Raw genomic sequence first — 15719 nt, 5'->3', positions numbered from 1 at the left:
GTCTGCCTTTGTGCGTTTTTAAATGTTTTAACAGTGAAGCTACTTATTGTAGCGCTTTTAAATGTTTAACAGAGAAGGAATGTCCTCGTTTTCCTGTAGTGTAGTGAACTTTGGCACCAGAAAGAAGCCTGCCTCTTTCAGAATGCTGACTGTGCAATGCTAATTATTTCTCAGACATGCTTTTTTGCAGCCAAGAAGCAAAGGATTCAGCTCTGAAATCCCTCTAGGGCAGCCTTGTAATAAAAAAAATTAAGGTCTTATATATATATAAAATGTTAATAAATGTACCAACCAAGCACATACATAGATATGTGGACCACATGTCTGGAGCAGCACAGGAAGACCGTCCTGAAACCATTTTGACTCCCAAACTGACGAAATGTTTTCTCTGCGAGGAGGCAAGGGGTGAGGGAACCTTCCCTTTGTCTCAGGAAATGGGAAATCACCATCTCAAAGGAATGGGCAGACTACCAGGAAAGGCAATCAGATAAGGCATTATCAGATAACCTGGGTGTTATGTGTTGATGTTCTCACCCTGGCCACCAGGGGTATTGTGTATATAGTTTTCACTCAGCTCCACATAAGTTAATTTAGGCAGAAAACTCTGGGGTATTGTTGTTACAATGTTGACAGCCGGCTGCCTATAAAAGTAGGCCGGCTGAGCTGTTCAATTCAGTTCAGTTCCAGCTTACTATAAAGAACCACTTGGAGAAATCTCTGTGTCAACTGCTATGTCCACCCACAACTTAATACTGGCAGACAGAAAAAACAACAACATTCAAATTTCTGTTGTAGACCACGTTTTCTGTGCTGTAGGTATGATGTTTCTGGGGGGTGGACCGGGGTTACACCCCTTCTGTGATGTATGTATGATGTATGGAGGGGTGGTCTTGAGCTCCAGGGCAGGGAATTTCAAATGTCTATACAGTATAAGGGCAGACACACCTTTGTTCTGGGTCCTCCTCCTTTCCTGCGTGTGAGGGGAGCACCCTGTTGCAATAGCTTTAATGGTTTTATTAGATTTTAGATCAAAGCAATAATTTACTGAGGGAACTAATTGCCCTTATAAAATTAACAAATGATAAAGTGATTCAAGTTCACACACACACAATACTGAGTCTCTCTGGCCAGAAACAGCATTCTTCCTTAATCCCATCTCCACTGTCATAATTAAAAATACATGGTTTTAATAAGTTTGTATCCCTGATAAGAAGAAGCAGTAGGGCCAACTTCTGTATTTGGTTACCTAGCAAGATAATGTTTAATAGATACATTTATGCTTGTGATATAGCCATATATAATGCTTTTAACTAGACAGCATCCTAAAAAGCAGAGACACTACCTTGCCAACAAAGGTCCATATAGTTAAAGCTATGGTTTTCCCAGTAGATGTATGGAAGTGAGAGCTGGACCATAAAGAAGGCTGATCGCCGAAGAATTGATGCTTTTGAATTATGGTGCTGGAGGAGACTCTTGAGAGTCTCATGGACTACAAGAAGATCAAACCTCTCCATTCTTAAGGAAATCAGCCCCGAGTGCTCACTGGAAGGACAGATCCTGAAGCTGAGGCTCCAATACTTTGGCCACCTCTTGAGAAGAGAAGACTCCCTGGAAAAGACCCTGATGCTGGGAAAGATGGAGGGCACAAGGAGAAGGGGATGACAGAGGATGAGATGGTTGGACAGTATTCTCGAAGCTACCAGTATGAGTTTGACCAAACTGCGGGAGGCAGTGGAAGACAGGAGTGCCTGGCGTTCTCTGGTCCATGGGGTCACGAAGAGTCGGACATGACTAAACGACTAAACAACAACAACAATGCTTTTAAAAACATGGATCAAAACTCTTTATCCTTTAACAATTTAAGTAAAGTCATGTTTATAACCCAGTTAGATTGCCCTGGTGGTCAAATGGCTAGTACATTTGCAAAGCTTAAGCAGGGTCTGGCATGGTTTCAAACTGGATGGGGAATTGTGTGCCTAAAGCCCTGCATAGCAGGGGAATGGACTAGATGACTCTTAGGGTCCCTTCTATGACCAATAGCTTTGATCAGCTTTGGCAAACCTGCCCTGTAACACCCACCCCACCCCCTGGGTCAGTCCGTTACTGAGGTCAGAAAATGCGAGGAGAAAAATGTTAGAAATGGTCAAATAAAACAAGATTCGGGAACGGCTGAGCAGTGCCCCAAGCGGTGAGGCGCATCATTGCAGCTTCTCAGTAAAGCGTCGGGAGCTGCCGGACCACTGCCCCACGTGGCCAGCAGTGTCGCTACAGCTTCTCAGGGAAGAACCTTCCCCGCTGGCTGGCTCTCCCAGGCTGGCCATTGGCTCCTCCTGGGCTGGGAGGGAGATAAAAAGGGTTCTCCTGCCACCTAGGATTCTGCTTGAGCAGCAAGGCCTAAGGGAGCTCTAGTGCTGGAGCAACGGGAGGCACTGTGTGTGTGTGGGGTGGTTTCTAAATCTTACTGCGTGTACAAAGCAATAGAGGGCTAACTCAGGGCGCGGTTTACAGTCACCGAGTAAGCCTGGGAAAGAGACAAGTACTACTAAGCTGACTTTGAGAGTACTGTACAGGAACAGAGATTACTGTACTATGAGTAAAGACATAGCAACGCCATTCATAGTGTCATGTATATTCTTGCATTGGGCGTTTGGTATTTAGGTTTTAAGCTGGAATGGATTTTTAAGGTTTTGTACGAATGTAAGATCAAAATGACAAACACAACAAAACACGATCAAGTTTATGAAACATAACACAAGCAGTAGAGAGGTTGCATTTTTCAAATAGAGAGCAGATAACGTAGACAAATAAATGCAGCAAGAGAAAATCAAGATTCATTGTGGATTTTAATTTTTTTAAATTGTCTTATGGCCATGGTTTTAAGCTGATTTCATTCTCATCTTATCAGCCATAAATGAACAACAAACAAAAACAATGAATTCACTTTTAAACTCAGTTCTGTTTTATTATGATACCAAAGGAAAAGATTCTTAACATGATAAACTTCAATGGACATGATTCTACATGAGAGGAGCAGGTAAAAGATGACACCAACCTCCAGTTTCAGAGGTGACCCAGTGACCTTCAATAGATGAATGGGGATTTGTACTCTAGACTGAGTTCTAACGCTGTTCCGACACCCAGCTCTCGTTTTCTGCTTCAACATGTGGCTGGCAGGGGGAGTCTCCCTGACACCCTTTTCTCTTCCTCCTCACCCAACAACTTGCCAGCTCTTATCAGTGGGCTAAACGGATCGTTTGCAGAGAGCTTTTGGAACAAGATCCAAGGAGACAGACCAATCACTGCTGCAAGGAAGTGGTGGCTTCAGAAGGCTCCTGGCCCTTTGATAGCATCTCGTTCCCACTCTCCTTGAAATCAATGGAACCCTGGAATCACAACCTGCTGTCTTCATGACTGATAGAGCTGGAGTCCATTAGTGCATTCAGACTGACATTCCTCTCAGGAGCTCTTGCAGCCCAAGATGCAAATGTGCTTCGTGCGCAACTCCAGCTGGGTATCCCGAGAAGAAACGGCCATCGTCTCCAGAAACCTAGGGGAAGGAAAGCAAGAGAGCAGAAACCAGGGTTCAGTTCTGGGATTCATTGAAATGAAAACAATTACTGGACGAAACACCTCGAAATGTCCAGAGCTAGCCCCGCTCCATCTTTTCACGGTTCAAACAAGTTGTCTTTTGACGGCAGCCAGGTGCATAATGGCGAGATACTTAGAAGAATTTGGGAGGCTGCCTCTTTGACAAACTGGTACAATAAAATGTGGCAAACGGCGGGTGTGGGGAAATGGGACTGAGGACATAAAGCTGGCATAAGGTTTGAAGTATGGCTTATGCACAGATTAAATGAATAGCTGGCATCTGGCAACACTCCTGACTTCGTCACTCACGTGCGTTAGCGGAAATTCCTGCATTGCAGGGAGTTGGACTAGATGGCCCTTAGGGGTCCCTTGCTTTTTAAAATAATTTTTAAATTTGATTTTTAAAAAGTATAAACATGTAACCAAAAAAATCCAAATATTGAGATTACTCTGAATCTCCTGACTTCCCCCACCCATCCCTTCCATGGGTCCTAATGATATTTACAACTGCATATCAATACTAATCCAAATTTTTATCCTTCTAAATTATCCATACTTACTGTTACTTTACAATTGTGATTAAAATCCTGCTAATGTTTTAACTTGCTTACAGTAGTCTCGTAGATAAATTATAAACTTTTCCCATTCTTTCTTAAAGTTCTTGTCTTCTTGATTTCTGAGCTTCCCACTTAATTTTGTCACCAACTTAGTTTGCCATTCTTTTCTGGTCGTGGTTATCTCTTCCTTCCATCCCTGGGCTAATTGGGGGAGGGGGGGTCCCTTCCAACTCTACAATTTTGTTATTCTACATGGGAATTTTTTGAATTAAAAATTGCAAGGTGCATATTGGACCTGAATTTTCATTGCAGGAAAAAATATGGAAATCCAATACCTTCTGCTTTGCTGGCATCTTGTACTGAGAACAGTTACCGGTAAATTCTACTGCATGCCATCTATGAAAAGACATGCAATATCACAGGCTAAAGACTTCAACACAACTCTCCTAGTGGACTTAGCCATGGGTCCTTGGCCCTTCCACATGTGGCTTACTCCAGCAAACAGATTTTGTCACCTTCGCTCTGTGTTTTGGAGAAGTGATTTTGCCTCCTCAGGCTGGGCTTTCAGATAATGTTGGTACGGCGAGAGTGACTGGATATATCCTATTACGTCAGCAACGCTCAGGGGAATTTTATCGAAAATATCCGTCATCCTGGAAAGAAGCAGAAAGCTTTAGGAGAAGTGTGGGGATGAGTTGAGAGTACAGAAATCTTTTGACTACGGAAGTGGTGTCAATCATATGTATGTTTGCTCAGGAGAGTGTGGCTGTTCAACTTAGTTACTTTGACAGCATTGTTCCGGACTTCCCAATTTGTATTTGTTTAGTTACAAAAATATTTGTACGTTGCTGTGTTATAAAAATATATCAAAGTCGTTTACAGTAACAAACCCATACAACTTACAAATTCAGTAAGTTGGTAAAAAAAAAAGTTAAACACAGGTATCATTTAACAACTGTGGATGCATTCTTAATAGTTTGCATAAGCTTGGTGGAACAGAAATGTTTTAGCAGGAGATTGAAGAGATTGGCATGGCTGGGTCCATGCACCGCATTGTACAAAAGGGCCTGATCCACTCACCTCTTCTTCTCCTGAAAGGGCAAAGAATCAAAGATTTCTTGGTAATCATTCTCAAGTGATTTGATCTTTGCATTTTTAAAGGTGAGAAGCTGGTCTTGGATCTGGAAAAGACAGAGAGAGAGAGAGATACTCTCTATATGGAAAGACTAAAAGCATTGAGGGAAATGTGTGAGGTGTGGCAGCCTATAGAATAACGTATTTCAAGACTGTCACCCAGTATGTGCCCATTTGATGGCTGGGATCTGTGAAACTGGCACTTTCACAAGTGTCACGTAACATTCATTCAGCACTTATAAGAAATCAATCTTTTATTGTGGCAGCACTTGGGAACTGCCTGCCCATTGACATATCTGGCTAAAAACGTTTTCAGTCCCGCATGCCTAACTATTTTTTAGTAGCTATAAGTGTTTGAAATGGTCAGTTTTATTTTTTTTAATGTTTTTTAAATTGGTATTTCAAATCATGTTTTTAAAATTGGTATTTCAAATTATAGTCAGACCTCGGTTCCCGAATGCCTCCGTTTTGGAACATTTTGGCACCCAAACACCGAAAATCTGGAAGTAACTGCTCTGGTTTTTGAACGATTTTCAGAAGTCGAACATGCTACCCGGCTTCTGTTTTGAGTTTCCCTATTGTATTGAGGCTTCCGCTTTGTTTTCGGTTGTTGAATGTTCAGAAGTCGAATGGTCTTCTGGAACAGATTATGGTCAACAGCCGAGGTTTGACTGTAATATTTTAGACTGCCTTGAAAACCACTTGGAGCTCTTTTGTTTTATTTGGTGTGTGTGTATATATATATATGGACTATTTTAATTCCTGAGCGGGGGTTGGTAAAAGTGTTGAAAGTCATGGTGCTTTGTAGAAACTGGCTTTATAAATATTACTGCAATAAGCTAACAGAAAATCGCCACACAGTCACACATCTTTCTGCATAGGAAGGTCTTAAAACTTCTCAAAAAAATGTAAAGCAAGCTGACAATAAGAGCTTCTCATGGCAAAGATTTCAGAGGGTGGGATGAATTTTTCTTATCCCCTTCATGTCCTCGCCTGGGCCCTGAAATGATATTCTTTTCTATAGTGCCGGTGTTTTTTGTTTTTTTTAAATAATCTTTATTAAGTTTTCAAAAGGTTACAAATAGCAGAACAAAAGAAAAAAGGGGGAAAAAGAAGAAAAAATAAAACCAAAAGAGAACACAAGAAACAAAACAAAAAAATTTCACCTTTTAACACTCATTTTCAATAACTTCTTTTCATGACTTCCCCACGTCTCCCCTTATTGTATTCCAACTCCAATTGTTTGTTCAAACAAGTTTTTCCCTTAATATCCTAAGCATAGTTTATTAAATTACTTAACCCTAATTTATTAAAATAATTCTTTGCAATAGAATTAAACCTTAGTTCGTTATTATACCTTAATTTATTTTAGTTCGCAATTTTAGAAATATATACCTTAACCTTATATAAAGAGAGAAAAAAGAGATATAGAAACAAAATTTTTAAAAAAATACCTTTCCTAAGGTTGGCACTATTTCCCATCCACGGATTCCCCATTCTTATAATAATAAAAAACATATAGTTTTTACACTGTATCAAGGGGATGGTTAGCTGCTTGTGCTTAAAATGGTGCCCCTTCAGAGTTTGTGCGACCCCACAAACCTCTGTGTGTGACAGAGCTCCTCAGACATGTCTGCTCTAGTCACTAGTAGAGTCTGACAGTGGCTGTCTGCGGAAGCGCTTCCAGCAAAGAAGTTCCTTAACGGAAACGCGTCTCCTGGACTCACGACGTGGCAGCTTCCGGCGCAGCATGGGTCTCCCTGCCGCTGCTTCTGACACTTCCCCGCTATTTTCGCTCGAAGTGTCTCTCACCCCTTTCTCTCCCCTGCTGCTTCCTGCCTGGGCTGCTGCGTCTCTCCCAGCATTACTGAGACCCTCCTCCAGAGACCCGGCGCTCCCCCTGCTGGTCCCTGCTTTGGCTGTTGACTCTCTCCCAGTCTCTGGGAGCCTTAACACTTCCCTTTCCTCCGATGTCAGTTCCCTGACATCCACCTCCCCTCCAGGGCCCCCCTCTTCCCCGCCCCTACTTTCTCCTCTGGGCGGTGAGGAGCTGAAACCCCTAAAAGAATCCTCTTCATCTTCCGACGTCTCGAACAATTCCCTCCATCGGTCTTCGTTCCGACTCGCTGAATCCTCTTCCACCTCGGAATCAGCGAACCCCTCCAACTCTCCTTCGTCGTCGGTGGTGGCGAAGTATTCCCTCCGGAACCTCGCCACTGGCTGGGGTTTTCTAGGGAATCTCTGATGGAAAGTTTCAATCAAAACCTCGTCATCTACCTCCTCTGCCCTGACCCAGGTGTTTTCCGACTCCGGCTCCCCTTCCCACATTACCAAATACTCTACTTGCTCTCCCCTCCACCTGGAATCGAGAATCTCCGCTACATGGTAGCTGTGTTCTTTTTCTTCCATAGCTGGTCCCCTATTGACCCTCCCCTCTCTGTCCCCTATATACGGTGACAGCAATGATCTGTGGAACACTGGGTGCAACTTCATGTGGTTCGGTAACCGGAGTCTGAAAGCCACTGGGTTGACCTGTTGCGTGACTTCAAATGGGCCCAGTCTTTTAGGTCTTAACTTCTTACAACCTCCTTTAAATGGTAACCCCTGGGTGGACAGCCACACCTGGTCCCCCACCCTAATGCTTTCCCCTTCCCTTCTGGTTTTGTCTGCCTGCCTCTTATATTCCTCCTTCGCCCTGTTTAAATTAAGTTGGAGCTGGCGATGGATCGCTTCCATTTCTTCAACGAACTGTTCTGCGGCAGGAACGCTCCAGTTCTCCCCCTCCCCCCCTGGGAAGGCTCGGGGATGACACCCGTGATTGGCCAAAAAAGGGCTCATCCCCGTGGACACGTTCTCTGCATTGTTATAGGCAAATTCTGCCAACGCCAGCTTCTCCACCCAATCATTCTCTCTGTCATTCACATAACACCTCAAATATTGCTGGAGGACACCATTAGCTCTTTCCGCCTGCCCATTGGTTTCTGGATGACGGGCAGTGGAAAAATTCACCTCTACATGCAATAAGCTCATGAGCTTCCTCCAGAACCTGGAAGTAAATTGTTTCCCTCGGTCCGAAACCACCCTCAAGGGGGCACCATGCAACCTAAACACATTTTCCACAAACAATTTAGCGGTTTCTTCTGCTGTGACCGCATGTGAGCAGGCTATAAAGTGGGCCATCTTGGTTAACAGGTCTACCACAACCATAATGGCTGTCTTCCCTTTGGACCTGGGCAGATCAGTCATGAAATCTATTGCCACTGCCTCCCATGGTCTTTCCGGCGTGGGTAGTGGTTCTAATAAACCTGCCGGTGCCCGCCTCTCCCCCTTGGCTCGTTGACATCGGTCACACCCTCTCACATATTCACGCACATCTTCCCTGACCTTGGGCCACCAGAATTCCCTGGTAACCAGCCACATGGTTTTGTGTTGCCCAAAATGCCCTGCTGTGGGGCTATCGTGCAGTTGCTTGAGTACCTTTTCCCTCAATTCCCCTTCAGGTATGTATAACGCTCCCTTGTAGTACAACGCCCCATTTCTCTCCTCAAAACCCCCGGGTTTGTCTCCCTCCCTCCTGAGACCCCTGAGTTTGTCCTGGGCGTATTCATCCTGCACCGTTCCCTCTACCAGTTCCCTTTGCCCCACCAAAGCCGCCCCACACACCCAGCGGTCCTCGGGAATAACATGGGTCTCTTCGGGTGCACCCTCTCCCTCCAAATATTCAGGTTTGCGTGAGAGAGCGTCCGCCCTAACGTTCTCCGGGCCTGGTACGTAACAAATCTCAAAGTTAAATTTGGAGAACTCCTGGGCCCATCTCAACTGCCTTTGGTTGAGCACTCGCGCAGTTCTCCAATACTCTAGATTCTTATGGTCCGTGCACACTTGCACCTTCTGTTGTGCACCAATTAGTAGATGCCTCCATCTCCGGAAGGCCTCATAAATCGCAAGAAGTTCCCGGTCGTACACCGTGTAGTTTCTCTCAGATTTGTTCAGCTTTCGCGAAAAGAAGGCACACGGTCGCCACTCTGACCCCTCCTTCCCCGGCTGCAGAAGCAGCACCGCCCCTATGGCTCTGTCCGAAGCGTCTGTTTCGACCCTCAGCTTTTTTTGTAAATCCACATGTAGAAGTTGTTCGTCAGAGGCGAAGGCCCTTTTCAGTTCCTCAAACGCTCGCTCCGCCTCCCCCGTCCAAACAAACTTCTTTTTGCTGCTGAGACAGTCCGTGATGGGCGCCGTCAGGTGGGCGAAGTTTCGGATGAACTTACGATAAAAGTTTCCAAACCCTAGGAACCTCTGCACATCCTTCTTGGTCTTGGGTGTTTTCCATTCCAGCACCGCTTGAACCTTGCCGGGGTCCATGGCCAACCCCTTGTCTGACAAGCGGTACCCCAGGAATTCCACCTCCTTGGTATGAAACTGACACTTTTCCAGTTTCACCCACAGTCTGTTGGCTTGCAGCCTGCTCAACACTTCTCTGACGTCTCTCACATGTTGCTCCTCATTCTCCGAATACACCAACACGTCATCTAAGAAGGCCACGCAATTCTTGTAGAGCAAAGGCCCCAGTACATGGTTCATAAAGGCTTGAAAACACGCGGAGCCTGTTTGTAATCCAAAAGGCATAACGAGATATTCAAATGCCCCCAAAGGGGTGAACATGGTGGTCTTCCATTCATCCCCTTTCCTTATACGTATCAGGTTGTACGCCCCCCTTAGGTCCAGCTTTGTAAAAATCTTTCCTTTTCGCACCCTGGTCAAAATATCATCAATCCTGGGCATAGGAAAAGCCGCCGGCTCTGTCACTGCATTTAGGGCCCGAAAGTCACATACCAGCCTCGGCTTGTCCGTGTTTTTTTTATCCACAAAAAACACTGGGCTACCCCCCGCTGCCTTGGACTCTCTGATGAAGCCTCTTTTCAGGTTCTTGTCAATGAACGCTCGCAACTCCTGCATCTCCCTGTCTGACATGGCATACAACTTGCCTACAGGAAGCTGTGCTCCAGGGAGTAAGTTGATCTGGCAATCAAAGGGCCTATGCGGGGGTAGTTGGTCCGCTTCCTTCTCGCTGAACACGTCGCTGAGATCAGCATACTGTGGTGGCACCTTCCCCTTCTCCATCACTTCCGTCCCTGCTAGGGTGGCTTGGGCCCCTGCTGACCCCTTTTCCGCCCTGCAGTGTTCTAAGCAGTGTGCGGAACCGAAGGAAACCACTCTTTGATGCCAGCCCACCAGCGGATCATGTAGGGCTAGCCAGCTCATTCCCAAAATAATGGGAGCGCCTCCCAAGGTGGCCACATTAAACGCTATCAGTTCTGTGTGCCTTGCCACCCTCATTATCATTGGGACGGTCTGCAAGCTGACGCCTCCTCCCAACAGTTCCCTGCCATCAATCGTGGTCACCTGCAGGGGGTTGCTTAAAGGGATAGTCTGTATCTGGTGTTCAGCAGCAAACTCCTTGCTCATGAAATTGCAGGAGCTGCCTGAGTCCAACAGCGCCTTTATTTTTAGGGGGTGTCCATTTTGCAGCTCTAGCGACACTTCAATCACTAGAGCAGGTCGAGGAGCTTCTGGCACTGGCACTTGGGGAAGGGGCACTTTCACTGCTCTTTGGCCCGGCTGCAGTGCCCTGCTGGCAACCAGGCGTTGGCTTTTACCTGCTCCGTTTCTCCCTGCTCTTCCCCCTCAACAGCTCCCACCATCCCTTGCCATTCCTTCCTCTGGGGGCAGACTCTGGCAAAGTGGCCTGGCTGTTGGCAGAGATAGCATTTCCGGGCTTCCTTTCCCTCCTTCTTCGCCCCCTCACTGGGCTTTGAAACTGCGCGCGCGCGGGCTGTTCCGATTTCCATCGGCTCTGCCGGCGGGAAAGCTGGCTCAGGAATGTCTGGAATGCGTAACTCCTTCCAACGTTCCCCTCTCCCTTCCCGCCTCTCCAAGGCTCTTGCCTCCTGGCGCGCTCCAATGGTCAGCGCAGATTTGGTCAGCTGATCCATAGACCCCGCCCTGGGGCTCCTGGCCAGCTCATCTTTCACAGCTGAAGAAAGACCTTCTTCAAATAGCATCTGAATGGGTGCCGCCGATAAATCCCACCCCAATCTGTGAATCAGCATGGTAAATTCAGTCCAGTACTCACGGACAGATCTGCTTCCCTGCTTACAAGCCATTAGCTGTCTGCGTACCAACCCTTCCTCAATATCGCTGGAAAACATGATATCCATTGCACGAAAAAATTTCATAGTGTCCTTTAGGATATCGTTGTGCGTTGCCATCAGGGGTCGAACCCAGTCCCGCGCCCCCTTCTCAAGATGCCCAATTACGAACGCAACTCGCGATTCCTCATCAGGGAACTCATCAAACTGCACATTCAGGGCATATTGCATCTCAGTCCTAAAGGCATGGTAATCCTTGGGGTCCCCCCCAAACTTCTGCACCAATCCTGGTACCTTTCTGGGGAACTGAGTGGTTCTCCCCTTTTTGTCAGCATCCTGAGCCCTTCTCTCCTCGAGCCTCGCCGTCTGCAGCGCCAGTTGGACTTCCAGAGCTTGATACCTTTCCTCCAAGCTTGGACCAGCTCCAACCCCTGCGTCTCCGGTTCCGACTGGGTTGCTCATGATGCTTTCTCCTGCACAGGCAGCGTACAGAGACTGTCAGACTGCTATCAAGGGGATGGTTAGCTGCTTGTGCTTAAAATGGTGCCCCTTCAGAGTTTGTGCGACCCCACAAACCTCTGTGTGTGACAGAGCTCCTCAGACATGTCTGCTCTAGTCACTAGTAGAGTCTGACAGTGGCTGTCTGCGGAAGCGCTTCCAGCAAAGAAGTTCCTTAACGGAAACGCGTCTCCTGGACTCACGACGTGGCAGCTTCCGGCGCAGCATGGGTCTCCCTGCCGCTGCTTCTGACACTTCCCCGCTATTTTCGCTCGAAGTGTCTCTCACCCCTTTCTCTCCCCTGCTGCTTCCTGCCTGGGCTGCTGCGTCTCTCCCAGCATTACTGAGACCCTCCTCCAGAGACCCGGCGCTCCCCCTGCTGGTCCCTGCTTTGGCTGTTGACTCTCTCCCAGTCTCTGGGAGCCTTAACACTTCCCTTTCCTCCGATGTCAGTTCCCTGACACACTGCAAATACAAAAATCAGACCCCCTTTGGACTTCTAAACCCCACCCCTCTCTCCCCGGTTTCAATCCCAAACCAGAATCCAGTTAATCCATCTTTTTAGCCTGGTAACCTTACGTCCGAGGCTCTCAAATCACTCTCAGTCCCTTTCAGCCGGTTTCTTCGAAAGTCTCTCATACTAAACACCCAAGATCGAAGAAGTACTTTCCCAAAGCTGACCATGGTTCCTCCAGCAAGGCCTACTTGTTTAAAGGTGGAGCTCCAGCTCTGTTTCTTAAGTCTATATGTCCCAAATAGTCCAGCTTTCACCTTGGTCGAATTAGAGTTCCTCTTGGCAGGTCTCCGGCTCTCTTTTTTCTTCTGTAACGTTTCAGCCATCCCTTCTTTCTGCTCCTCCTGTTTAGCAGGTGTCTTTTCCTCCTCAATCTTTGGTTCCTTTTCTTGTCCAGTTGCCTGTGTTTTGAGCACCAAGTCCCTTTCCAATTCAGTAGATATGTTTTCTGTTAACTTCGGGTTTGTAGGGCTCGTAGACAAAACATGGCCTTTCTCGTTCATCTCTCGCAGCTTTCCCACGAGAAAAATCAGCTCTTTCAAGCCAGCTCGTTTTTCCTGTATTCCCTGTTTTAGTTCCATTCTTGTAATGTCCAAGAATCCCCTCTAGAGGGATTCTGGTTACTTAATGTTCTTTTCCCTTCCGGTCCAAAAGTCAGATTAATTTGTATCAGTCTTTCTTTACTTTCAATATTTTGTAACGATAACCGGTTAGAGTTTAAGCTTTCGGTTTTTCCAACTTTGACAGCTAATTTGACAGCTGTCAAAAGTTTTCTGTAGATCCTCAGCAGGCTCTTTTCGCGGGTTACTCCCGGGCTTGAGAAAAGTGGTAATTAATCCAAACAAAGTAAACTCTTGTCCTCCAGCACATTAACTTAGTCCTTTAAATCCGTGGAATTTATATCCTTATCCAATCACAACAATTCTTCCCGCAACCTTAGTTGACAGATCCTTGCTTTAAGCTGTTTACAATAGGGGGGAGACGGACTTCCTTTTTTTCCTTCACCTCCCCCGCTCGTGCCAAATCCAAAACTGAAGTATTTGTAATCCAATTTCCAAATTACTCACGGGTTGTTGTTCTTGATTTTAAGTCCGAATTTTAGTAGGAAGAAGTCAGCGCTGTCCGACAAATGGCATGCGGCTTCGCTCGGCAGGGGAAGCAGAGGACTCACAGCACCACGCCGCTCCCCGGCACCCGTTCCGTAGCCTATAAAAAGGCTCCTTCACGAGTCAGGAGGCCGCTTACGGTGCCCGCCGAGTCACCATGTCCACGGGCTCCGTGCCCGTGGTTTTTAAGGATCCCCGTGTCGCCGGCATGGCAAGATCCAGCCCCCTGTCAAGCCGATTCCCTCTGGAGCTCGGAGGGAATCCGCCATTAGCCGGTCGCGCCAACCCGGAAGTCCTATAGTGCCAGTGTTTTGAAGGAGGGATTAAAATGCATCCAGGACTTGTAGGTTTGCTCAATTAACATAGACTGAAGGACTCTGCTGTCCTTCTACAGGAAAGACACTTAAAAACAACAAAAACCCCACAGGCATTTGGGGCTAGAAAACTGGCAGGGATGGCCCTGAAATATGTGGCCTGAGGGCAGACCTCAAGTCCGAGGTCTGGGCAGGCAGGCCTGTGCGATGGACTGACCTCTCTGAAGATCTCCGTTAACTTGTCTGTACAATCTTTGAAACACAACTGCATGTGCCGGTTGTAGGAGCTGAAGACCACACAGCCTGATGGCTTGAGAACTCGGTCCACTTCCCTCAGAAAGCGAGGCCCGTCAAACCAGTGGACGGCCGCAAAAGCCGTGACCAGGTCCACAGAGCCGTCTTCGAAAGGGAGGTCTTCGGCAGGGCACACCCTGTGGGAGGAGATGGCAAGGTGATTGTTCAAAGCTTGCTGGATCAGGCCCAAGGCCCATATGGCTAAGCATCCTGTTCTCCCAGTGGCCAGCCAGATGCCCCAATGGGAAAACCGCAAACAAAACCTGGATGTGTTGTAAACAAAAATTGCCCTTTTCCCTTATGGGGTATCCAAGAGCCCATATAGAGTCCTTACATAGGTTCCCTATTGGTAGGAGAAGATAACAGAGGCCAAACAGAGAATATTGAGAAGCAAAGCAGCTAGTAAGCCTGATCTTTATTGATCTGTTGCAACAGGGTGCTCCCCTCACATGCAGGAGGACGGAGGACGACCCAGAAAAATGGCGTGCAAGGCCTTATAATGACTTTTGAAATTGCCACCCTGTAGATCAAGACCACCCCCAGAAACATCATACATACATCACAAAAAGGCAGTCTAAAACAGAAATTTTGAATGTTGTTTTTCTCCTGTCTGGCAGGTTACTTGATTGGATTTCCTGGGGAGCCTGGCTAGTCTTTTGTAATGATAAATACTTAGTTCATGGGCCATCTCACAGGCTCACACCATATTCATATCTTTAATGTGTAAGACATGATTTGTGAGGAAAGAGACAATGGGAGGTTTCCCACTTTGACCTTGCAGAGAAAACATTTGCTCAGTTTAGGAATCAAAATGGTTCCAGGTCGGACTTCCTGTGCTGATCTATGTACTTGCTTGGTTGGTATGCTTATGAACATTACCATATATCTAAGACCTCAAAAAGGCTGTTGCCAGAAGTCCCTGATAAAACCATTGATAGGAAAGGATTGATAGGATTGATAGGAAAGGAAATTTTTAAAAAAGATAAAAATATCTTTCTATATGCCACGATGGCAGCAAGAACTATGCTAGCCCAGAATTCGAAAACGGATGTAATACCTACTATAATGGAATGGCAGGTTAAAATGGTTAATTACGCAGAACTGGCCAGAATATCAGGAAAATTAAGAGACCAGGGTGAACAGAAGTTTCAAGAAAACTGGAGTAAATACTTGATGTACCGTATTTTTCGCACTATTGGACGCACCGGTCCATAGGACGCACCTAGATTTGGGGGGGGAAATAAAGGCAAAAAAAATTTATTCCCCCCCCCCGCCAGGCACGGGGCTGGGGCGGGGGAAGCCCGAGCTTCCCCCTCCCCCAGAACGGGACCCAGAGCCATGCCGAAGCTGCGCGCAGCTTTGGCATCGTTCTGGGAACTTGCGGGGCTGGGGGAGGAGGAAGCCCTCCGCCAGCCTCCAAACCATGTCGGGAGACAGCGGGATGGCGCGCTGCGCCTCTCCCGCTGTCCCCCGAGTTTGCGGGGCTGGGCCAGCCTTCTAACCAAGTCGGGGGACAGCGGGAAGGGCGCGCTGCGCCCCTGCCGCTGTCTCCCGAGTCGGCGGGGCTG

At 47.0% G+C, this 15719-nt stretch overlaps 1 protein-coding gene across 2 annotated transcripts in view; it reads right to left on the bottom strand.

Moving 5' to 3' along the window:
- Positions 1-15719, bottom strand: part of LOC309520117 (putative methyltransferase) — a 43449-nt gene that overhangs the window by 24421 nt on the left and 3309 nt on the right. The window contains exons 3-6 of one of the 2 annotated variants that reach the window (XR_014214144.1): positions 14075-14288; positions 5226-5326; positions 4661-4798; positions 3080-3547 (exon numbers count right to left, since the gene is read on the bottom strand). Coding sequence is in view for 1 of the 2 variants with exons in the window: in XM_082201575.1 (XP_082057701.1) it covers positions 3457-3547; positions 4661-4798; positions 5226-5326; positions 14075-14288 (544 nt within the window). In the remaining variant the exon portion in view is untranslated. Of the gene's footprint in view, positions 1-2936; positions 3548-4660; positions 4799-5225; positions 5327-14074; positions 14289-15719 lie in introns of those variants that run through there. The other variant, XM_082201575.1, reaches the window with a different exon arrangement.

Source organism: Podarcis vaucheri (assembly GCF_965113315.1).
Source record: "Podarcis vaucheri genome assembly, chromosome: 15".
NCBI lineage: Eukaryota > Metazoa > Chordata > Lepidosauria > Squamata > Lacertidae > Podarcis > Podarcis vaucheri.
This window is presented reverse-complemented; position numbering and strand designations above follow the sequence as displayed.